The sequence below is a fragment of the Sceloporus occidentalis genome, unplaced genomic scaffold (genome assembly GCF_023333645.1).
Source record: "Sceloporus occidentalis isolate IW3139 unplaced genomic scaffold, rSceOcc1.0.p SCAF_1, whole genome shotgun sequence".
Taxonomy (NCBI): Eukaryota; Metazoa; Chordata; class Lepidosauria; order Squamata; family Phrynosomatidae; genus Sceloporus; species Sceloporus occidentalis.
Window position 1 is genome coordinate 56,152,769 of NW_028316981.1, and position 25,883 is coordinate 56,178,651.

The following is a 25,883-nucleotide window of genomic DNA, read 5'->3' on the forward strand; positions in this document are numbered from 1 at the left end:
CTCAAAAGTCTAGAAATATTAGTTTAAAAAATTGACCTCAAAAAGTCAATTTATCCATGGATCAATGTAAGTACTGTACTTTAACTCTTATCTAAAAAGGAACCATTCTTTAGTGAAAAGCAAGTGTTTAAACTGACCCCTTTGCCCCTACTTTTTTTCAATCCAGCCTTTAGGCTAAGCACAAACAGTTACGCCTGCTGGAATTTGGTACGTTCTTTGGTATTCTTTTCCTTTGCTTCACCCTTTAGATCGGTTGCTGCATGCCCCTAGTTGTTACCATTGATGTATCTATCCATAAGTCATATCAAAATCCATAAATTTTGGCTCCAAAACTTGCTCTCGACTTATACATGAGATCAACTTATAGTTAAGTATATACAGTAAGTCTCCAAAAGATGAGATAACATTAAATTTGGCTAAAATATCTTGCCCTAAATAATGGCAAATCACCACTATTCAGCAAGAAAAAGCAGTTACGTTTCCTTACTGTGCTGCACTGGTTGATGTCAAAGTGGTTTAGCATTCTGCCTCCCAGTACAAGTCAGACCTTGGCCTCTGAACAAACCAAGATGTATTTCACTTAGAAGCTATCCATGCATCTCTGGGAATCTCTGAATGCATCTCCAATCTCTATGTGTTATTAATTATATTCATTTCTTCAAACACTTGTGAGTTCAAAGATTAATAAATTTGTATACAAGTAGTAACAAGAAACAGAAAGGTGTCACCCAAACCAAATGTATTGCTCAGTTCACAAATAAGAAAGGATAGTACACTCAGCGAAAATAAAAATGAACTGCAGAATATCTATAAGCCTTTATTTCAGTTTGAGCTTTCCTACAAAGTTTTTTGGGGTTTTACTTCCCCAAATAAAAAAAAAATCTGAAGAAAAGCACAGGCTTATAAGCAAATGAATCTCTCTCTCTCTGTTCACTTGCACTGGATTCTACCTGTAGCTGTAATTTCAACAGGCTCAGAAAATTCAGGTATAAGAAACTCAATCTGTGTGACAAATAGTAAAAAAAAATCCTTTCTTCAAGTTACTTATTCACTCACCATCTCCAAAATATGTAAGTATAAATTCAAAGGTGGTGGGCAACAAGAAGCAATTACCAATGTACCTTTGAACATAACCAGATATTTATTCTGAAACATTCTGACACTTTTCAAAATATTTTGAAGTCAGGTTATTAACCCTTCAACCTTCATGCAAGGGCCACTGTTATAGTAAATCCAGAGCACAGTATAACACACTTTTTCCAAACTGCAGGTGTCAGAGAGCAAACAGGCCCTTAAATAACTAATGCTAAATTTTGAAGGCAGCTTCAAATAAATTCTTTCTTGTTCCAATTCTCTAAGTCAAACACATTTCCCCACCCCAACTCCCAATTTAGTGTGCCTCATGATGTCCATTCAAACACCTTTCCCCCTTTTCCATCCACCTTTTGACTTCTTGCTTATAGGGCATCAAGTATGTTGTCAATTTTGCCAATCAGCTCCTGACGCTTCTGAGAATGGATCTTCTCATTCTCTATATATGTATCCTTCTTAAGCTTGCCGACAACCAACCGTTCCGCCTCCACAGAAGATTTTAAAACCAGCTCCTTGACTTGACTATCAAGTTTCTGAATTTCACTCACCTTGAAGAAATTGAGGAAAAGATGTTAGAAACCTGAAGACTACCTTCAACTTTACAAATAGTATTAATTTTAAAAAAATACAGCAGGGATAGCAAAAACTACATTACAGGCTTAACACAGAACACCTCTGAAGATCACGCTCTGGGCAGCAGTTAATTTGCAGTTCCATGCCAAACATTTAGAACAGCATGACCATATACTGTGATCCCAAAACAGACTAAAGTAATATTAGGAACTAAACACATTTGGATAAATTTAAGTATGAATTTAAGATTCTGAATATGGGTATCAATTGCAACATACATGAGATTAGGATTAGGCTACACACCATTCATATTTTGTTTCTGACAAACAAGATGCTTTGTGATTCTTTCATTCCACAGCAAAACAGCAGAATATGAACCTGCAATTATACATAGCAGATACAGTGTATGTAACCCAATCAAATAGCTCAGCCCTTTTCTAGTCACCAAGCAAATTAAATATTGGATTACCTAACCTAACTGCAGCTGGGCATTAGTGGACCATTAAAAACCCTTCAGTTGCATTTTGTATCTCAACACACTAGCAAGTATGGCCAGACTACTGAGTGGTTAAGATAATTGATCACCATAACATCACAAAGGTTTATTGAATGGCCTGTTCAGGGTGAAGGCTCTCTCAGCATGTAACAGCTAGTTCAAAAAGATATAGGGCCAAATTAATATCAATACATTATAAAATCAGGAGGACAGAATGCCTAATAAGCTTCAGTCAATAATAGTCAGCAGCACCTTACATTAAACATTTCATTTCAGGGTAGTGCTCTTGTTAAAACAAATGATAGCCAGGAGGTTTGGCACAGCCACAGAATAGGATGGTGTATTGCTCATGTAACATTACAAGGAGATTAAAAATTTGGGGCAAGATTGCTGCCTTTAGGGAACACTCACATCCTCTCACTAAGGGTTTGGCAGAATTATGTGGTGAATCCATGCCAATGTATCTTAGCCAGCAGGGATAGATGACAGCACTGGTTTATAAATGGCCATACACTGTGTAAAATCAGGTCAGAAAGTTGATTTGAAGGTTTTTTTTCCCGTTTGGAGAGCCACATATTAAGAGAATATGCTTAGATGTTAACACTGGAATATCAAAAAAGCCAGGAACCTCCATTTTAAGTTACTGAGGAGTCAGAAAAGCTATCAAAGACAGATATATCAGGTAGACATATGCTTCTGAAGTGATGTGAAAGAAAAGGCTACAGTTTGGAATAAGTGTAGTTTAAAACAAATGAAGCAAAAATTAGAAGAGAACACACTCTTACTTTGTCACACAGATCAGACCCTTCTGTCTTCAGCTTAGATTGCAATGAGGCTATTTCATTGGTTAAGGCCTTATGTTCAGACTCCAGAGACTTTTTGCCACTGTTTAGAGTGGAAATATCACGTGTCTGCTTGTACTTATTCACAGCTTCATCAAAAAGACGGTACAGACATAGTCTCTTATTTACTCCAGTGAGAACCTGCTCTGTAATGCAGGCAACTTTCATCCTAGCTTCAGCTGCTGGATCCTGCAAATTAATTAATTAATTAAAAAATCACAAAGGTTTACAAGCAGAAATGCTTAAGAACTTAAGCAAGTTAGCATTATGCTCTGGGAATAAGAGATCAATACAGAGATAATCTTAAAATGATTTTTTTAAAAGGTAACCAAAATTTGGATTAGGATATTCCTAACTCACAATTCAATCCCCCACTAGGCTGGGTAAGTAGCAGAGCATCATGACATGGAATTTACTAAAGGTGTTGCAAGAAAGAAAGTGCTAGCATTAGGAGCAAACCTAGGGTACAATTTGTCCTGAATAGAGCTCTATTTATGAACTGAGCAGAATATCCACTGAACAAGCCAGGGACAATGTTCATAAAAATTGGGACTGAAAATACTGGTTTTGTTTTTTAATCACCACACAGATTAAAGAGAAAGGACTTTAAGCCATCTAAAAAGACCAGTCTTAAAAAAGGTCAAATGATGCCTACTTTCTTAGTTAATGTGTTATTGTTGTTATATCATTTATATCCTGCCTTTTCCCCAGTAATGGGACTCAAAGCATCTTAGAAATGAGTAAAACCAGTACAGATTAAAACATACAAAAATTGGTAAACATATATATAAATTATTTTAAAAACAATTAATCTATTAATCTATAGATTTAAAACCATTCAAAATTCATGAAAAGATAGAACACAAATAGTAAACATAATAACACACTCCTAAAAGTCTCTGAGTCAATTAATAAAAGTCCAACAGAACAGGAAAGTCTCCACTTGCTGGCAGAAGAAAAGCAAGGAAGAGGCCATCTTATCCTCCTTCAGGAGGGGTAGCCACAAAGAAAGCCCTCTCCCTTTTCACCCATCAAATAAATGGGCCAGATGATGGGACAGAGAGAAGGGTTTTTTCTGAAGATCTTAAAGTGCAAACAGACATATACAGAGATGCAGTCTTTCAAATAGCCTAGACCCTAGCCATACAGGACTTTATTGAGTCATTATCAGCACCTTGAATTGTGCCTGGAAATGTGCCAGTAGGAATTAAGCTGTCACAGTAAGGGAGCTGCATGCTCCCTGTAGCCAGCCCCAGTTTAAAAATGTGGCTGCCGCTCTTTTGACCAACTGACGTTTCCAAGCAGTTTCAAACACAACACCCAACAGAATCCATTACAGCAATCAGAATGGGATATGACCAAAGTGTGTGTTACTGTGACTAGATCAGGTAACTCTAGCAACAGCACAGCTGGCACTCTTGATCACTACCAAAACCAGACCTCCAGGCTCAGGGTGAATCCAGGTGTACACTCCAGCTGCAGATCTGCCTCTCCAAGGGGAGTTAAAAATGAATCCCTGTTCCCTGATCTGCCTTTTGACCAGGAGCACCTCTGCCTTGACTGCATTAATCTTTAATTTGTTAACCCTAATCTAGTCCATTACGAACACTAGGCATAGGTCTAGCATGGAAACCGCTTCCTTGGAATTAGAAGGAAAGGAGTAATTGAGGTATGTAGATTCAATGTACTCAAAACACCTGACTCCAAAACTCCAGACATCTCCCAGGAGTTTCATGTATAAATAACACTGGTGATGAAAGAGAACCCTGACAGACTCCACAGGCCAGTGGCCAAAAACCTCATCCTAGGGTGCCAACCCAAAAAGATACAACGGCATCTTTTATATCAAAAGCTACTGAGAGTTCCAGCAGAACCAATAAGGACACACTATCACTGTCCACCTCCCAACATAGGTCATCCATTATGGTGACCAGGACAACTATTATTTCTATCTGCATTAAGATACACCTAAATATCCTTAGGGCACTACTTCTGAGACGATAACATGTCAGTCTGCTTCCACAAGGTGACCATATTTACAAGTGCTAATTTGCACAAACATGCAAGAAAATCCAATTTGCCAAAACAATCCATACAAAGACCCCTACTGAAACAATGATCAATTGTCCTGATACATTCTCTAGTGTAGATGAGATTCAGTTTCTCTCTCTCAGGTTTGGTACCTTAGTGATAGAGAAGTCCAGCCTCACATAGAGAATCACAGTAAAAAATAGGATGTAGAATGCTCCGACAACCAGCAGAGGTTCTTGCAACATCAGGACCTTGTTAAAGGAATAATGGACCTAAAAGAAATAGTAAAAATATTAAAAAATAGAAATATAAAATTTAAAACATACAAAGTTAAAATTAATAATTTAAAACAAACCCTCTTACCCTCCCCCCCACAATATAACCAAGCCTGGCAGATCTCAAAAGGCCTTTTTAAATAAAAATGTCTTTGCCTGTCTGCAAAAGGACAGCAGTGAGGGGGCCAGCCTAGTCTCCCGTGGAAGGGAGTTCCACAGGGTGGGAGCAGCCACTGAGAAGGCTCTCTCTTGTGTTCTTCCCAGGCGAGCCTGGGATGGTGGTGGGACCGAGATCCTGAGGATCTTAAGGAGATACGGTCTCAGTCTGGACCTAAGCCATGTAGGGCTTTATAGGTCATGACCAGCAATTTGAATTGTGCTCAGAAACGAACCAGAACATTGTCAATTACCAGCAGAAACAAGGCTACACATTATGCCATGTAACGTATTATAAATATAGAACAACTTGGACAACAAAAAGTAGAGCAGTATTTTTAATGCATTATGCTCTATAAGTAAAGGAATTACATTTACCACAATATCTTGGATGTGCTGCTCAACAAGGTTGTTCTTGTGTGCCACAATGACTGGACGACCAAATGTGTCCAAGTAAGTATAGTGAAGCTCATCAGCAGCCCGACTGATTTCATATGGACTGTCGACATGGATATTTCTGCAGATAGTTTAATGCTAAACATTAATCATCTCAGAGAAATGGTGATTAGTAATAAATGCAGGGGGGAGATTAATGACATAAATCACAATTGTAGCTTTAAAAAAAAATTAAAATGCAATACTGGTTGATTTCTAAGAGAATATAATTACGTTTTATGATTGAGAGATAACATATGTCTGTATCAAAACTCTTCCCAACTACACTACTACTTACTTGGCACCTTCTGGAAGGATTATCTTTACTGTTAGTGAGTCTGTAACTTGTTCGTCGAACACATGATCAACAAATCTCATCTTCAAGGCATACTGATCGCCTGGGAAACAATGACAACAGGTTACCCTGAATTTTCTAGGGCTCAGCATGGTAGCAACAGAAGCCATGTTAAGTAAAACATCAGAATTTTACACGTTTATTCACACAAGACATGAAGTTCCACTGGAACTGGTTGTATTAAACAATATGCAAGTCATTTCCCAGAGTGAAGCTTGTCTGGAAGACAGCCACACAACTGTAATTAAATTTAAATATTTAAATTCTGCAATCAATATAAAATATAAAAACACAATGCAACTCCACAAAACAACTAATAACTAGAAAACCGTTTACTTTGAGGTATATTTATTATGTGTGTATTTTTTAAAAGGAACAGGGTGGTTCCAGAACCTAATAGGAAATGGGGGGTGGGGTTAAATCAAGAGGTAGAGGGAACATACCTGGAGAGTGGTAATCACATGATCTTCCAAATTTTGGACTGCAACTTCCAGCTATCCTAGCCAACAAAGTAAATACTAGAGAATGCTGAAAGCTGCAGTTCAACAAGACCTAAAGTGTTCTGATTCCTACCCTAGCCTTTAAGGGCTAAGTAGTGTGAGATAACTTTCAGATACTGTCTGCCTAATTTCAGAGATCTACATTATTTTAAGATATTTTAAATAGCAAAGCAGCCACATTTTAAGTGTCTCTTCAAGTCATTTCCGACTTATGGCAACCTTATATCTCAGGGTTTTCTTGGTAAGATTTGCTCAGAGGGGGTTTGAGTGCTGAGTGTGTGACTTGTCCAAGGTCACCCAGTGGGTTTTTATGGCTGAGTGGAAATTCAAATCTTGCTCTCCAGTCATACTCCAACACCTAAACCAGTACACCACAATGGCTTTCATTTTGAGTGTACAAGTGAATAATGCAAACTGAGATTCTTGGGAATCTCAAATATGTCATGCTGCAGAAATAGAAAATGAACAATGTGCAGTCGAAGGCTTTCATGGCCGGCATCCATAGTTTTTTGTGGGTTTTTCTAGAACATGGCTACATAGCCCAAAAAACTCACAAAAAACCTATAGAAAATGAACAGCCTTCTATTCAAGCTTTGTATTTTATTTAGATACATACTATGAGCTCCAGAGGTAAATCTGACGGTGAAACCTACCAAGATTAAAAAGATATTCATAGCTAGGCAGGTTATAACCAATAATATAGTGTGTCTTCCAACCACCAAAAAGGGGGAAACGGGGGCGAATCTCCATTTCCACAGAGTCATCTAAGATGAGAAGGTGACTGGTGGATATGTTGCCAATTTCATCTCTGTAGTACACATCTTGTGCAGCAGCAGGTAGGATAGTCTGAAAAAGAAAGATAGTAAGCATTTGATGAATTTTCACCAAAAGCAGTTGAGTATGAAATGATCCCATTATCCCTGTTAGTGTGAAATAAATTCTTGCTAAGAACTGCATATCCATTGCAATAGGGTAGAGACCACTTTTGCTTTAACAAGAATCCCGAATCCAGCCATGTTCTTTTGCGAACAGAATAGCTTTCATGAATGTAACCAGGAGAGTAACAATTTCCCCTTGCCTCAGGAAGTCCTCAAAATCTGCTCTGGAGTGCTGGGACAGTTTTTTATGTGGTATGTAGTGCCGTGAGCTGAACAGATGGAATAAAGTCCCATCCTGCAACCATGGATGTCAAAAGATACAAACTATAATATGGGGGGGGGGGAGAGAATGGGGCACAAACAACTCAAATAGAGACCATAAAACATTAACAATTCAAATTTAAAATACTGAAACTAATGAGATCTCAAAGAGTATTTAAAAGACATTGAGGAGTAAGATTGTCTTCACTTGTCAATGGAAGGCATTAGATGAGCTTTTCCAGAGGATAGAAACCATGCAGCTGGACAGCAACTCTGACCACTCCTTACTACTGGATATGTAAGCTACCTCTGCCACAAGCTACAGTCCAACAACATTTGGAAGGCTGCAAGATTCCCATCCCTCTTCCATAGGGACCATTCCCTAAGCAGTGTGCCATTGCCAAAAAAAACTCGTCTTTGGTTGCCTACATCTGCAACAATATGCAAACAAATGTTTAAAAATAGGATGCTGAGGCCCCCTGATAGCATGTCTTTCAGGGAGCCACAATTCTCACTCTTGGCCTAAAAGGACACAAAACAACAACAAAAATAAGCTACCTTTGACACAAATATAAGTCTGACGAGACAAACCTTAAAAGATTTCACAGAGGATATTCCACTATCTGGCTGTCTTTGATAGTCATATCTGGAGAAAGGCCCTCTGAGCACAGCTCCTGTATGCTTCAAGTCAATAGTTTCTTCTACTGCAATATTACCCCAGTGAGAAACTTCAATGACACGTGTCATGCTAGTAATAGTCAGGAATGGACTATTATTTTCATAGTGCACTTTAAGTAGATCCTAAAGAGAAAAAAATAGTAAAGGATTTGAATGTTTTATGTTTGCCAAATATATTCATAGTCAATTCTATTTCATTTACAGTACCACTGATTAACAAGTCACACAGACTGTCTTCTGTTGAAAGGTTATTTGTTCTGGAGTTTTAATTTTCATTTTATCATACATCTACTTTGGTCATGAAGAGCCAGAAAGCACTAATCTGTATCACTATTTCTCCTCCAAGCATATTACACACAGAAAAGTTGTTTTATATCTGCACAACATAACCTCCTTATATTTTAATTTACTTTTATGACATTGTTCTGTTTTGAGTAAATGACAAAACTGAAATAAGCAGTAGTATAGCAAAGGCACAGACATTTCTCCTGTTCTAGACTAATCTAGGATAATGATGCCGTAGCTCAGGACAAAATTCTCATAAACATCCACATGTTTCTCAGATAAGAAATAAATCTCCCAACCTCACAATCAAGTGTGGAGGCACCCAAGTCAAAAAGGGTATGTTGGGAAAAGATTCATGACATTTTTCCGCATAGTGCACAGTGTGTAATTAACTACACGCTGTGAATGATTTTAAAAACCTCAGCACTGCATGCTTTCTTCAGCTTCCTATTTCTAAACAATGTCAGTTTGAGAATAGAATATACGAGAACTGAAACACCATGATAAGAAAAATGGTTTATAAATCCTACTTTTGGGGATCACACCACACATACAAATTATTTTTGACTGTGATATTTATATTTATCTATTACATCCTGTCTTCTACCAACCAGACTAACAGAGGACAGACAAAATGCTACATTCACCTCATCAGTTCATACACTTGACAACTTGGAAATTCTGTACAAAACTGCTTTAATTTCAGCTTCCTTTAAGCTCTTTATATTTCTCACTATCTTATTTGCATCAGGTTAGGTATGTATGGATTTAATTACTACACAGCTGACAGATGCCATTTAGCTATTGTTCCTCTTCTGTAACTCAAAATCAGAAGTTAAAACTGAGTTTAAAATTTACCTCACTGTATGGTGGGATATCCTTGAAAGGTCCATATTCAATCATGTCCTCTGACCGGCTGGGATTGCCTAGTTTGGTGTAGCTTTCCACATTTCTCGAGGCTAGTTTTACTCGGGTTGTTTGGGTCTTGGTTGGATATGGAGAGTAAAAGTAATGATTACCCTCAAAAACAACAAACTGCTTCTCAGCCTGGGTGATATGCGTTGGGTATGGCTGTAGGACATGGGTAAAAACTGTTTCAATAGATAAGCGAATCTTTGCACCTGGAGCCAAAGGAGATGGCAATTTTACAGTGAAGAATCTGCCACTGAAACAGAAGAGGAGAAAATCAGTTAGGTCCCACTGGCTTGACAAATTCCCACAAGCAGTTATGGATAACCTAAATCACTCCTATATTTCTAGTTCAGATGTACTAGCCTGAGTTTCTTAGTACGGTATGTAAATAACTGGATGACTGTTATCACAAATCACACTATATGTGTCAGGTGCTCCTACTGTTTAAGAACCCTAACTTCAGGAGAGAAAAATAAGCTCTCGGACTTAAAACCTCTGAAATACTTAAAAGCATGGTTCAGTGGATTGAGCATTGGACTACGACTCTTGAAGACTAGGACTCAATTCCCTGCTGGGCCATTAAACTCGCATTGGGTAAGTCACATGCTCTCAGCCTCATGGGAAAGCAATGGCAAATCCCCTCTGAACAAATCTTGCCATGAAAACCCCATGATAGGTTTGCCTTAGGGTCACCATAAGTTGGAAATGACTTGAAGGCACACAACACACAATACAATTGTTTTCTGTTTCCAATATGAAGATCTGGGTTTCTAAAATGCTTTGAATACTATGCCGCACAGTTTCAAGAGGTATCACCTGATTTCTCAGAGATGGTGGGTTTTCCTTTTTTTCCTCTTTAAAGAAGAATTCCAGGAATCAAAACAGAATACTATCATGAACACTCTCAGACATCTATCATGAAATTACTAACAGCCAACTGTATCACTTGTATGAGATCAATCCTGCAGAATTAAACAACTCTGTGTTGCCAGTACATTAAATAAGGACCATTCTGCAAATACATTCTAAGCCAATAGCTAAAAATGTGAAGCATGATTTAGTATGTATGACACATGCATGACACAGAACACTCACCAGGACTTACTGCAGTTTCTTGGCAAATATGTTTGTAGGCAAATTTGGGTATGAAACTGTTCTTAATTTCATATTACAAAACTTACCTTATCCCCTTTCCCTTTGCATCCTTCACTTCCAAAGCATTCTCTTCCTCTTCCTCACCCTTCACCTATTTGAGAAGATGGCATTGAAGTATGGTCAGTATTTAAAGTTCCCATTTAAGATAACTAAATTCATGAGAAGTGCAAAGAATCTGTCAACTACCAGTAAAAAACAAGACTGAGGTGCTGCTAAGGCAATTTATTTTTGAGACAAACATTAATAATTAATTATCCAGTCATTAAAAAGCTGTTAGCTTGCTTCATCAATGCTGAAGCATTAGGTACCAGCAGTTGACAAATATATGTTAAACCTTTGTCATTTTTTCTGGGAACTGCACAAATTTTGATAGGGAACACTAGCCAAACTTATTATTTGTGGTTGCCATCCAGGCTTCACTTCTGTGCATATTAGCAGACAACTCTGAGAATATATGGGTGCTTTTCCTCTTCCACTTGGGATTTTGCACAGCTGGTACTTTCTGCTAAAAGCCATCTCATGGAAACATGGTTATTTTCTTCTTTCACCCTCACAAGAAAAACATTTTCAAATGGGGTGTGGCTGATTGCTGGATGGGGGCTGAAAGGCATTTCTTGCAATCAAATCAGTTTCTAGAACCTTATTCTTATACCACTGTAGTTCTAAAACAAGAGTAGTAGTAGTTTATGGAATGTAGGTCCCCATTCTAAAACTTACTCTACAAAAATCATTTGAAAATACTCTCTGAATACCCACCACCAACTAGAAAGATAACTGATGGACAGCTTTAAAATCATTTATAATTTTTCTTTTTCTGGTGATATTAGTCTCAGCTTCCCAAAGATTACAGGAATATATATACTAAATATACTAAAGCATACACATTTACTCTCAATCTTGGGAAAAAGGCCTGAAGAAAAAAGGTATGTGTGATGCTGTAAGGTTCTTGGGAAAGAAGCTGCAACAAAGTAATGATGGGAAAATAGAGATACCCGAGAACTAGATTCATCATTTTTTACTGATATTTATGTGAGTCCAAAAATGGACTATCTATATTGGGTCCCGCCAAATATTTTCCTTAGTCTATTTTTCTTTCAGAGCCAGCATGGCATAGTGGTTTGAGCGTAGGACTAGAACCCTGGAGATTGGGGTTCAATTTCCCGTTCTGCCATGGAAACTGGCTATGTGTCCTTGGGTGAGTCACACACTCTCCACCCCAGAAAACCCCATGATAGGGTCGCTGTAAGTGAGAAATGACTTGAGGGCACACAGCAACAAATTTGTCTTTAGTTCCTTTTTTATACACAAAGGACTTTACCAGTTCCACCACAACTTTTATGTTTAGAATCGTCAGGAATTGTAACTAGGAAATAACACAGAAAGATTATCAAATAAGCTACATACGAGAATGATATCCCTAACCTCACTGGCTTTATCAATTACCACATAGACCAGGAATATGCCCAGTGTACAAGATAGTAAAATACACAGAAAACATCAGCCACCGTACGCATGTAAGCCCTATTGAATTGATAGGGACTTCACATTTCTGGGAAAACATATTTTGAATGGAGCTATGAATCACATCTTAAACAGAGCCTATGCTGTGCTTCCCAAACCCCATGGGCTCAGTTTTTGGTATCAGAAGCCCTGCGTGCTGCCCTTGCCATCTTTCTCCAACATCCTGAATTACAGCTCACTTCTTGAATTATAATTCAACCCTCCTGTTTCCCAAAAAGCAAGCCGGGAGTGCATCTACCCTGCAGAAATAATGAAGGTTGACATCACTTTAACTGCTGTGGCTCCATCCTACAGAATACTGGGATATGTAGTTTTGTGAGGAACCAGAATGCTTTGGCAGAGAAGGCTAAAGACTTCGTAAAACTACAAATCCCAGGATTTCATAGGGTGGAGCTACAGCATGTATAGTGGTGCCACACTACCTTACAGTCGTCCCTCCTAGTTTGTGGACTTCCCGTTTGCAGTCTTGAATTTCTGCGGACAGAAAGCCAGGAGGGACAAAATGGCACATGTGGGAGTGTGCGGCCATTATATCCAATGGGCCTTGGATATTTGTGGTTTTTCCAATTCGCAGTGAGGGGGGGGGGGAGTCTGAAATGGATCCCCTGCAAATCGGGAGGGACAACTGTATTCCTACATTGTAGATGCCCTCTCAGCTTGGCTAGGGTTCTAGATCCTCAGCTTTTACACAGCCTTGCAAAGTGACAATTTGCAAATCGGTGTCTGCACTTACCCCCAGTATCACTGTACTCTTTTAATGGAATATTCACAAGGGCCAGGAAGAAGTCTCCCCAACACTCTCTAATAACAGTGAATCAGAATTACAGAAGACAGGCAGGGAAATCCTTTGTGAAGACACCTGAACCCACATTTTCTCCAATTATCAAGATGAGTCAAGAAGCAGAATTTTATTTTATTTTTTTAAAACATATCAGAAAGTGTTTTAAAGGTGCTTAGGCCTGTTAACAGACTGTGGATGCCAGCAGCCTCAAGCCTTGCAAACAGGCATGCCTGTGCTGTAACAGATGGGCCATAACCCAGGAGTCAGGCCTCCTTCCTCCTGGGCTGCCACTGGGTGCTTTCTGATTGAAGGGCTTCTGCTTACGTGTCAGCCCAATACTTGTCAGGAAAGGAATCAGCAGCCAAGAGAAAACCAAATAAGAGAGGGGCGGACACTGCTGGCAGTGGTAGCGCTTCCCAGAACATTATGTATTTTGGCAGAGAAGGCTAAAGACCTTGTAAAACTACAAATCCCAGGAGCTCTGAACAGACAAACCCAGAAAGAGCAAGTTATGTGCAACGTTAGGATGGACCCCCATCTTCCTCTTGGATAAAATGACAGCCTGCTCACCCTAACAAAGCAATCAATAAATTACTGTTTCCTACTTAAAACTCACCACATGGACACCCAAGAGGCGGCCAGACTCATTTCTTTTCTATGAGATCAGTACATTTTGGTTTTGCTCATAGCACTCTGTCTTTGCACACTTGGCAAAGCCATCACAGCTCAACTCCAACTCAGGGCTGCAACGCCTCTCTACGGAGCTGGGAAAAAGGCCTTTGCAATCATGGCCATTCAGGGGGTCAGGGCTCCCAGAGAGCATCTACACGGCAGAAGCAATGCAGTGTGACGCCACTTTAAGTGTTGTAGCTCCATCCTATGGAACCCTGGGATTTGTAGTTTCACAAGGTCTTTAACCTTCTCTGCCCAAGTATTCTGGTATCTCACCAAACTACAAATCCTAGGCTTCTGAAGCACGGAGCCACAGCAGTTAAAATGGTGATCAAAAGTGTGTTATTTCTACAATGGAGATGCTGCAGTTCCATCCTATGGAATCCTGCGATTTGTAGTTTCACAAGGTCTCCTCTCTGCCAAAAAGGGCTGAGCGATGGTGCCTCACCAAACTATACATCCCAGGCTTCTGAAGCATGGAGCCATGGCAGTTAAAGTTGTGTCAAAAGTGCGTTGCTTCTACAACGGAGATGCTGCAGTTCCATCCTATGGAACCCTGGGATTTGTAGTTTCCCAGGGCCTTTAGCCCTCTCTGCCAAAAAGCGAGTGATGGTGCCTCACCCGAACTACAAATCCCAGAGTTCTGTAGCCTGGAGCCGTGGCAGTTACAGTGCGTTATCCATCCTATGGAACCCTGGGAGTCGTAGTTCCATAAGGCCTTCAGCCCTCTCCGCCCCAAAGGCGTCCCGGGCTCACCTGCACGGCCAGGTAGGCCAAGTGGCCCTCGAGGCCGGGGTCCAGGGCCAGGAGGAAGGAGGAGGCGGCCCCGGAGCCCCCCGCGGCGGGGTTGGCCAGGCTCAGCTCGGTGGTGACTTTGGCCAGGTGCGTCCCCAGGTCCACGGTGCGCTTGACGTCCTCGTTGAGGAGCTCCGGGGCGGAGAGGGCGCCGCCGAGGCACAGCAGCAGGAGAAAGCAGCCCCGGCCATGGGTCGCCATGGCCAGACACGCTGAGACCGAACCGATGCACCCGCGCATGCGCAGCGCCGTTCATTCATCAGCAGGGCACAAGATGGCGCCCCCCATGCTCAGGGAGGGAGGGAGGGAGGAAGAGAGACAAGATGGCGGCGCCCTGCTTTCCCCGCTCGCCAGCCACAAAGATGGCCGCGCGGGAGCCTCGCCCTCACCAGTGCATGCGTCACGTCACAGGACCGCGCGACGTCCAATCAGATGCTCGGATGACTCAGAGCGCGATGCCGTTGACGCCCCAAGCCTTCGAAATAAGGGAGGGGCGGGGCAACCCTCAGAGAGAGATTCTGTGGTGGTGCATCTGCACTGCAGAGATAATCCAGTTTCACACCTCTTTAATAATAATAATAATAATATGATTTATTTATAGCCTGCCTCTTCATGGGGAATCAAAGCGGGTTACAATATGTATATAAAAAATTGTTACATATATATATATACACACACACACACACACACACACAATTTAAAGATTGGGGTTGGAATGGATGGGCTAATTATAAATATGTGTGTGTGTATATATCTATAGATAGATAGATAGATAGATATCTGTAATTTTGAAAAATGGGGTTGGAATGGATGGGCAAATTATATAAACCATAAGAAGAGTGTATGAAAGCTTACGCTACAACTTCTTTCGCACAGTGCTACAAGAGCCCTTTGCATAATTATAATTAATTATTATCAAGTTCATCTGGCTCAATCATATTTTACAGAACAGCCAGCATGCTCCGTGGGACCTTTCTTCAAGTTACATTACATCAAAAGAAGAAAAAGTTTGGGGACATAGAAGAAAAATCTCAGGGTAGACCATGTTACAATTTCAGAAGCGTAGAAGCTGCATTTTCAGAGGTGATATAGAAACTTGCTACATGGTTCGTGACACTACAGGACAGGATATTTATTTATTTATCTTATCATAAAACAAGGTGGCTCACAAATAAAAATCCTAGAAACATATTACTATAAAACAATCAAAGCTATCATTTAACAACAATATACAATTACAGACATTAAAACCACACTGAAATTATGATACCCATCCTGTATAACAAACACCTACTCCATGACTGTACATCAAAAGTTATTTATACCCCATGGGTTTACAGATTGCTAAACAAACAGTTCCTTGTCCTGAGCCTTACAATCTGAAAAGACATAACACAAAAGGAGAAAGGAATGGCAGTGAGGAAGGAGATCAGGTCAGGAGATACTGCCGGTTCTTTTCTCCCTCTGAGGCCAGGATGGTAACAATTAAGATGGAGAGACGGTCTTTCATCTGCTTCTGGGGCTAGTCATGGTAAAGCTGTGCCTGCTTCTTCATCTCTTCCTCTGAAGCCAAGGTGGTAGTGGTAAAGATGGAGGGAGGGAGGATTGTGGTCTATGTGTGAGAGGGAGACCACGTTTTAACTTTACAATGGGTCAAAATAGTTTTTTGTGGGTTTTTTGGGCTATGTGGCCATGTTCTAGAAAAGTTTATGCCTGATGTTTCGCCAGCATCTCTGGCTGGCATCTTCAGAATCAATGGGTCAAAATGTTTAACGTTTTTAAAAATCAATCAAAACTAGAACCATTGGGAGTTGTTGAGGTTTTTTTCTATATTTCGCTGCCATTGTCAGCAGTCAGGGCAGGTATGGGATCTTTTGAGGGCAGAACATCGGTTGCCCACCTACTGCAGTTAGTCATCCCTGGTGTCCACAATGCACTTGATTGATAGTGCTATGAGCTCTCACTGGAAGTATCAGAGTGACCAACCTGATATTAACTAAGGCATTCATCTCCACTACTGAAAGATTCACATCAATGTGTAAAAAAGGAAGAAAGGAAGGAAGAGATGTATGGTTTATTCATTTGTTTTTTTTAATAAAAGAGAAATCTGAGGATCCAGACAACATAGGAGCTACTTCTTGCAGGAATATCAAGACACAACTGAGGGGCAAAACTGACAACCTCGAAGGAGCAGTGTCACGCCACCCCTTTGATCGCCGGATCAGGGCCACGGCAACCACACGCGGCGGCCCCAATCTGGCATTTTTCCAGCTCAAAAAGAAGCCAGGAAAAAGCTGGCTTTGTCGCTGCTGCAGCGGCTTTTCAGCATTTCTGCAGCGTGGCACATGTAAATGCCGCATCGTGTAAATGCTGTGAAGCCACCACACATGTGGTCAGCCGTGCAGCTTCCTGTCATCATGGGAGTGGCGTCAGAGTGTGCGGCGTCTAAACACCATGCTCAGGTGCCACCCTCATGCTGGCACAAAGGGACAGTCTGCTTTGCCCTTGAGTTAATGTGCTTTTTGTCCCTTAGTTTTTTTCCCAGCCTTTTCATAATGCCTCCATTTAATTTCTTTGCCACGCTTCTATGACTTCCAGTTGGAAAACTCAGTTTGCTGGCTCCCTTTAAACGGATCACCTTAATATTAAAAAGTATATGTTCCACTCCTGTGTTTTGAATACAGTGGACCCTTGTTATCCGCTGGGGTTTGGTTCCAGGAACCCCCATGAATAACAAACTCTGCAGATGCTCAAGTCCCATTAAATACAATGGCATAGCAAAAAGGTGTCCCCTATATAAAATGGAAAAATCAAGGTTTGATACTTGAAATTTATAGTTTTTTTGAACATTTTCAAACCATGGATGCTTGAATCTGTGTATAAAAAAAGCGTGTATAAGAAGGGCCGACTGTACATGAGGTTGACTCATAGCTGAGTATATATGGGTATGTACAATGCATGTCTTTCTTTTTTAGTGTTGTGTACACCATAAAGACATTATGTAATGTGTATTAATTTTTTTATACTGTTATATCCCAATCTTCTAGAAGAAATGCACCATACGGAGTGACTTACAACAATAGCAATCAAAATCTCACACAAATAATTTAAAATGCAACAAAAGACACAGGATAAGGAGTTAAAATCAAAAATTTCATCTTGTAAGTGAGGAACAGTCTTAACAACATTATGTTTTCAAGGACAAATACCTTCTGACTTTTCAAATAAAGTAATGTGGTTCTAATTTGTGCAGTCAATATATGGTCCCCCCCACCCAGTTTTTGAATATTTACTATAAAATTGGCATTGAAGAATAAGTTAAAATATGATCAACATGGTCTGATTTGCTGGCTGGTTTGGAATTAGCACCTGTGTTCAAAACTATGAAATTAATTTAGTAGATTGACAGAAGAAAAACAAAGAATCTTGTGGCCTTTTAGATTAACTTTTCTCGTATTTACTTTCCTAGACATAAATCCATTTTGTCAGATGCAATAAAGCTGCTATGTGGTATATTTGTTTATTAGCAATTTTTAAAAAGTATATAAAACATCCTTGATCCGCAGCAGGTTATGGTTGTTGTTGTTGTCATTTCTGATTTCTGATTTATGGATTATTATTATTATTATTATTATTAAACTTTATTTCTATAGCGCTGTAATTATAAAATTAGGAGTAAATAAAAGCCTGCCCAAGGCGTACACTCTAAGAAGTGTATGGAGACCCTAAGGCAAACCTATCATGGGTTTTTCCTGGCAAAATTTGTTTAATTTGCCTTTCCTTTCCTCTAGGCTGAGACTGACTTGCCAAGGTCACCCAGGGGATTTTCATGGCTGAGGGGGGATTTGAACTTAGGTCTCCAGGGTCATAGTCCAATGCTCAAACACTACATGCTGGCTCTCTTACCAGAGCAACATGAAGTCTGTCCTCTGTATCAGATGGAGTTTTATAAAAACATCCCTAAATTCCCAACATTTAAAGTACATTTCGCAGAAGTAATTGGCTGTTCCCTTTGGCATTGCTTGGACATAGAAGCCTCTAGACGAGACTTAACGTCCTTAGTGTGCTGGCATTTCTCTTGATGACCCTATCGGAGGGCATGGTGGGAGATGGCCACAGTCCTCCATAAGAGCAAAGTGGGCACCCCTTGTGGGCCAAAAACCTTAGTTAGGAGTTGCAAACAGGAAGAATGCTTCACACCTTTGGGACAGATTTATGACGCTGGGATGCTATGCAGAGCACAGCTCTTCTGCCTCTGATTGTCCTTTCCCATCGAAGAGGCTGACTATAGATCAAGCAACGTGTAAAATTGGTTTTAATTGAAGTAGGAGATCATCCTCCACTCAAGGCAGGGAAAAACCCCTATTCCCATTCATACTACACTTTAACCCGGTTCAGGATTCGATTCTTCCACGTGAAGTTCATATTGGCCCTGATTCTGTCACAATCCATTTTGAGGCATGCACAAGGAAATGCCCTTTAACCTGGGACATCCAAATTCAGGGTAAAGTTTATCTTTTTTGGAAAAAACCTGGGTTCTGCTGAATATGAACTTGCCCCCGATCATGATCGGGGCAAGTTCAGGGAGGGATTTAGGCCAGAGGGCGGGCAAAGGGCAGAGCATTCCTTCCCAATGAAGGAGGAGGAGGAAAGAGCCAAAGGAAGGATGCAAAAAAGGGGAACCTGACAGGAGGCAAAAGGGTGACAGGAGGCAAAAAGGGGGTGACTGACGGGGTCAATTCAGGGCAGGTCAGGGGGCCAGAGCAAGCCAAGCCTCTGCTCTCCAGCAGGGACCTTTTCCCTTTGTTGTTATTTTTTTAATTATTTTTCTCTGTCTATGCACGTATTTTTTGCAATGGGTAGATCTATATTTAGATAGAATGTGGCTAGCTGCTTGTTCACTTTCCCTTTCATTTCCTGGCTTCCTCACTGAAAGGAGCCCTTTGCAAGAAGAGTACTTTGCAAAAAACTTTTTTCCTTTGGAATGAATGCTGCAATGCGAATGAATGCTACAATTCGAATGTTAATGTTTCTCTTTCCAATTAGGCAAATTGGCAAATTGATACAGCTTTTGCTACTGTCTCTAAGGAATTCAGGGGTAGCCTAGGGAAAGCAAAAAAAATGCATCCTTTTCAGGCATTCCAAGGTGAGGAATTATTATTATTATTATTATTATTATTATTATTATTATTAACGCAAGTCTCAGACACAATATTTTACACCTGGGGAACCTATGCTACTGACACTTCTTGACTGCTTTCCCTCATCCATTGAAACAGGATGCCCTAGTCATGGTTGAGTGACATAGCAGGTACAGGTTGGAGATGTCGTCGTGCAATAAGTATCACCAAAGCTGCTTTTTTCCAGATCTAATCACAGTTTAAAAGCTGCATGGAGTAATCTCCTTAATGTAAGTGTGAAGTAAGTGTAAAATAACTCCACCCCCCATATTCCTTGAAACTTACTTCCATATAAAAAGTCATAGGAATGGTTTGGCTACAGGGATTCTTCAGCTTTTTCTTTCTCTATCCTGACTCTGCCCTAACTCATTAATTCACTTTAACCCAGCTACTGTTTTCTGTTAATCAATTGCCTTGTTTTAATATGCAACAGGCATTTTTTTTACCTCCTGTGAACAGTAATTGCTTATCATTTAACATTCAAAAAGTTGTCTCTCCACATGCTTATATGTTTTATGATAAGATAAAAGCTAGCAAAGACTTTAATGACTGTTACATCAAAAGATCAATAATGAATATATGGCTAAAATAAAAGAAGAGATTTTACAGATGGATCTAGAGCTGGTTTTCACCACATGAGGCCCTCTATAAAAGGTAAATTATAATAGAGAAAGGATGGATCACATATAGAAGATTGTTCAGAAGGTTGAATACAGAATGAAAATGAGAAAGGAACTAAAAAGGGGGCACCTAAGATATATTTGGTATTTATATATGCAACAATGGGAAAGATATGACTAAAAACTAGAGGGAATACAGACAAAAATGACAGATTTTGAGATACTGCTATATACAGAGGATAACTATTTAATAGAATGTATAAAATGTTATTAGATATAGAAATAGAAGGGGAATTAGTCAATTAATGCATTAATAAGTGGGCATAGCATGTAAGACACACCATACAATTAGAACAATGGGAAAGAGCATGTTTGAGAGGAATAAGGTTTACACCAAATGCAGATCTGGGAGACAACATGTTTTATAGATGGCACTTGACACCTGAAAAGCTATCTAAGGTGTATAGAGAAACCTCCAATAAATGTTGGAAATGCTCAGCAAACGTGGGATCTTTTAATCATATTTAGTGGTCCTATAAGAAAGCTAAGAAATATTGAATTAAAATTCATGAAATAATGCAAGACGTTCTGGAAAAGAAAGGACAATTAAAACCGGAACTGTACCAGTCGGTTGGGCATGGCGTCCCACTGAGCTGTCTTTCTGCATAGCGACAGAGAGGCAGCTCAGATCCACAGGAGGCATGAGCTGAAGGTGATTCAATTTCAGCTCAAAAAATTTCAGCTCAAAATATTGTCTAGATATAGGGGACCCAGAGGAGCCGACTGTGGGTCCATTCCAGCGACCTAATTCTTGGATGAAATCCAATTTGGAGGACAAGGAGATGAGACGCTGAGGGGACCGAAAAGGCAAGTCACTGCTTTGTGGTATCCACCTATCCTAGACAGCTGGGATGCCACCCCAATTTTTAACTTTGAAAAACGTCAAGAAATATAGTTAAATATTTCCTAAAGTTGAACTTTCTTTTGAATATTTATCTGAATAAACACTTATTGGCATGAGGAAACTACATTTATTTGGATAAGAAGAGATATATTCCAAGCGGAGAAATGAAAGAATACTCCAGGAATTGTGAATTAATATTTAATTTAATGACTAATGTAAAATCTGGAAAAAAGACTGAAGACTTTGTAAAATTTGTATGAAAAATATTAGCGGAGGAGCTCAAGGTATAGAAAGAGTTAATTAAACGTTTAACAATAGGAAGAGAAGTCAGCATTGATCCGGATGTAAATACCAAACTGCTTGTGACGTGGGGGAATTTCGATGTTATAGAGGACAGTGGTATTGGACAGTACCAGAACAGAGTGGAGCGTGGAGGACAGCAGTGAAAGGACAGCAGTGAGAGCGAGAGTACAGTGGGACCTGACGGTGGGACCAGAGCGGCATGGAGCATGGAGGACAGCGGCGAGACTGAGAGTGAAGAGAGGCTAGAGAGGGGACAGCAGGACCGGATGGAACCAGAGCGGCGCAAAGTGTGGAGGACAGCAGCGAGTGCCAAGAGTGAAGAGAGGCCAGAGAGAGGATAGTGGGACTGAACGGGACCAGCGTGGTGCAGAGCGTGGAGGACAGCAAAGAGACCAAGAGTGAAGAGAGGCCTGAGAGAGGATAGTGGGACCGGACGGGACCAGAGCGGCGTGGAGCATGGAGGAGCAGAGAGAGACTGTGAGTGAGAAGAGGCCTGAGAGAGGACAGCAGGACTGGATGGGACCAGAGCAGAGTGTGGAGGACGCCATCGAGACTGAGAATGAGGAGAGACCAGAGAGAGGATTGTGGGACCGAACGGGACCAGAGTGGGGTGGAGCATGGAGGACAACGGTAGGATTCAGAGTGAGGTGAGGCCAAAGAACAGTGGGAACGGACGAGATTAGAGGAAGTGCAATGTGGAGACAAAGGTGAGATTGGGATAAGAAGAAGAGAATAGAGAGAGGACAGTGGGACTGGACGGAATCTGAGTGAAACGGAATACAAAGGACATTGATGAGATTAAGAGAGAAAAAATTTGCTTAGAGAATAAGGACATTGGAAAGAGTGTTATAGAATAATAGTAGTGTTAATTTGGAAAACAATGGAGCCCACTGATAAAATTCCTGAAAACAAAATAGGGAAATGACTTTATGATTGGTCTGGGGTAAACAAAAGGATAACGAAAATCGAAATAATGACATTTACTATATCAGAATCGGATGAACTTTATAATCATGCTAATGTTATGAATACTTCCTTTTAGATGAAGTATTTTTATGCTTATGTTTATCAGAATTAAGTGTAATTTATTGTTTATATTATTGGGCAATCACAATATAGTATAAGTTAACAGATGAACTTCAAGAGAAAGAAGGAAAGAAAAGAAGACAATATGGAGTTTTTCTTTTATTATTCTTTTTGAGTTACATGTAATACATTGACTTTTGATGTATACTTTGTTCTTTTCAATAGTTATGTTTTTAAAGAGTTATTTTAAAACTAATAAAGATTATAAAATAAATAATTAAACCAGAACTGCACCTTATAATTGTAATAGAAAAAGAAGTAGAGAAAAATCAGTAAATAATGGTTTTACATATGATAACGGCAGCTAGAATAACATACTCAAAATACTGGCGGGGGGATTAGTATTCCAACACAAGAGGAATGGCTATTGAAATTAGGAGAGTTAGAAGAAATGGACAAATTAACAAGATTATTAAATAAGGCAATCAGAAACTTTGAAAAAGACTCTGAAATGCAATAATTATTTGTGATAGAAAACAGAGATCCTTACAGACAAGTAGCAGGATAAAATAGATAGAAAAACAAGTACTGTACTTAGTAAGTTTAATTAAGCAGGGTTTCATGTAAAAATATATAAATTGAGAATGGAAACCCAACACAGAAATAACCAATACTGGAAAGGTAGGAAGTCACAATTTTACTATGTGTTATTAAATAGTTGATATTATTTTATGTTCCTCAAGAACATGGCCATCTGTTGGGGATGCTTTGATTTGGATTTCCTGCATGGCAGGGGGTTGGACTGGATGGCCCTTGCGGTCTCTTCCATCTCTATGATTCTATGATTCTATGAATCTGTAGATGGGTAGCTCCTTGGCCCAATGATCTGTATATGTTAATTTTGCTGATTATGTTTAGAATTTTATTTCTTGTCACCATTTTTTGCTTTAATTATTCAGACTTCCTTCCTGAAAATGTTGGTTATGGATTATCTGTTTTACATCCTCCACAGCAAAGGCAGACACCAAAAGTACAATCAACTTCACTACTATCTCGTTATTCTCCTTTGCTATTCCCTTAATTTCCATGAAATCCAGCAGATCTCTTCAGGCAGGCCTTTCCAGACTGACCTTCTACCAGACTGGGATAGTCTTGTCTGCCCCAATTAGCCCACTCCTATTACCATTTAAAACTGTTTTAACTTTCTGCTTGTTTAATGGATTGTTTTATTGTGACGAGGGAGAGTTGGAGGGCTGAGGGTTTGTGGGATTGTTTTTGATTGTATATTGTATTTGAACTCTGCTGTTACCCACCTCGATTCATAGGAAGAGACGGGATACAAATAAATATTTATTATTGTTATTATCATCAATGACATTCCTGTTTCCTTGGTTCCAATACATTAAAATAATTTTAATTTTTTTTTGGTTTAATGCCATTAGTGACATATTCCTTTTTCATACCCTGTATTGTCTGCTTGTTTTTATGTGAATTTGTATACCTGTTTCTTCTCTTTTGAGCAATACTTCCATTTTGGAAAGGAAGACGTCTCTAATAGCTTCCTAGACATGGCTCATGTTTGGTGACCTCTTTGTGATACACATTCTAGCTCTGCTGCTGTCCTTGCGGTTTTGAATAACCTCCTAATGTTCTGATCATGATAACCACTATAGCTGTGAACCCCTTTACCCCCTGAGGAAATAAATACTACATATATCCTGCTTTTTCAAAAGTTATATTCAAAAGAACCCACATTTTGTTAACACTTTGCAATAGATGACAGACACACAACCAAAACATACCAACAAATGTATGATTAAAATTTAGCTCAAGTATTGGTGGTACATCCTTTAAACAGTAAAGTGCTAATGTACATATCTATTCTAACAATGCAACGCTATGTATGTTTACTCAGCAGCAAGTCTCACTGACTTACATGCTTAAGTTCATAGGACTGCATCACATGTGTCTTTTATTTGATTAATGTTTTCACCTAATACAGGTTTAACCTAATTAAGGCTTCCATTAGCATAATAGCCAATTGGCTTTTTTCCATGAGCACAGCCAACTCCAGATTAGTTATAACCTGTTATATGGTCTAGGTCTGTAAGGCTGAGGCTTACATTACTTGCAGAAGAGACTCAGGAGACAATGAGTAACTTCTTAGGAAAATTGAATGTTTAACCCTGCACTGATAAGTGATATTGCCTTTGTTCTCCCATTGTTTTTCCAACTCTTGTGCCTCTCTGTTTAACTTATATGTGACAAAAACGTATCTTCAGTGGCTCCACAGTAATGTAACAATCCTGGGGAGCACAAGGGCTTCTGCAAGCCAGGAAAAGCGGTGAGGCAGAAGTGTGACTGCAAAGTAAGCCCCAGTCAAATTGACTTACACTAGCAGAGCAACCATTTGCACATTTACTCAGAAGTAAGTTCCACTCTCCTTAAAGGGTTTTGTTGTTGTTAGTTGCCCTCAAGTCGTCCTCAGTTCATGGCAATCCTGTGGATGATACATCTCCAAGATTCCCTGTCCTCTAGTGTCAGATCCTGTAGGCTCAAGCCTGCAGTCTCCCTGATGGAGTCTAACCATCTGGCATGTGGTCTTTTTCTAATGCCCTCAAATGTGGCCAAAGTATGACAGTCTCAATTTAGTCAGCCTGGGCCTCATTCCCACTTACAGATAAATTGGTCTCTGATCCTTGGTTCCCACTACATTTGCCCCGATTGCATTTTCTGTCATGTAATCGCATCAAAATAACCAAGGGAAACTTCCGGCTTGATCGGTTCTAGGATCAATTTGTTTGTCTTCTTGGCCGTCCACAGTATCTTCAAGGTTTTATGCTCTATTAAATGAAATGAGGGGGGTTGAAATAAAAACTGTGCCTCTGGTGAAGTTGGCTCTAATTCCTGAAAACACAATAAATTTGTTTGTTTTTACAGGCATCACAGGAGCATTTGTTGTTTTTACTGCAACAGAGTGACAGCACCATCCCACTGGAAAGAGGTAAGGATGAGGAGATGCTGGGGTTCAGAAAACCAGTCTGTAAGACCTGTGGGGAAATTATTCAGCCCATCCATCATCTCATCTCCCCTAAAACCCCTTTGTCAAAATTAAAAGGATAAAGGGGAGGGGAGGGGGGAAAGGGGGGAGGCAGAA

The 25,883-nt window shown here is 39.9% G+C and overlaps 1 protein-coding gene across 1 annotated transcript; it reads right to left on the reverse strand.

The window, feature by feature from the left end:
* Nucleotides 1-792: 792 nt before the first annotated feature.
* Nucleotides 793-14,959, reverse strand: LOC149321430 (dolichyl-diphosphooligosaccharide--protein glycosyltransferase subunit 1-like). The gene is made up of 10 exons (XM_089521508.1): nt 14,655-14,959; nt 10,951-11,015; nt 9,716-10,022; nt 8,486-8,695; nt 7,409-7,601; nt 6,199-6,298; nt 5,844-5,982; nt 5,187-5,306; nt 2,947-3,192; nt 793-1,640 (listed from the first exon to the last, which is right to left on the reverse strand). The coding sequence occupies exons 1-10, from the start codon at nt 14,931-14,933 to the stop codon at nt 1,458-1,460; spliced, it is 1,842 nt and encodes a 613-aa protein (XP_089377634.1). The 5' UTR covers nt 14,934-14,959; the 3' UTR covers nt 793-1,457.
* Nucleotides 14,960-25,883: the final 10,924 nt, after the last annotated feature.

What these genes read in the sequence shown, in the direction of transcription:
- LOC149321430 (XM_089521508.1), bottom strand. Translation starts at nt 14,933, where the DNA reads ATGCGCGGGTGCATCGGTTCGGTCTCAGCGTGTCTGGCCATGGCGACC. An exon ending in ATATCCCACCATACAGTGAG is followed by an intron (nt 8,696 to 9,715) that starts GTAAATTTTAAA and finishes TTTTCTCTTTAG; the next exon opens with GATCTACTTAAAGTGCACTA. An exon ending in CCTCTGTGAAATCTTTTAAG is followed by an intron (nt 7,602 to 8,485) that starts GTTTGTCTCGTC and finishes TTTCTTTTTCAG; the next exon opens with ACTATCCTACCTGCTGCTGC.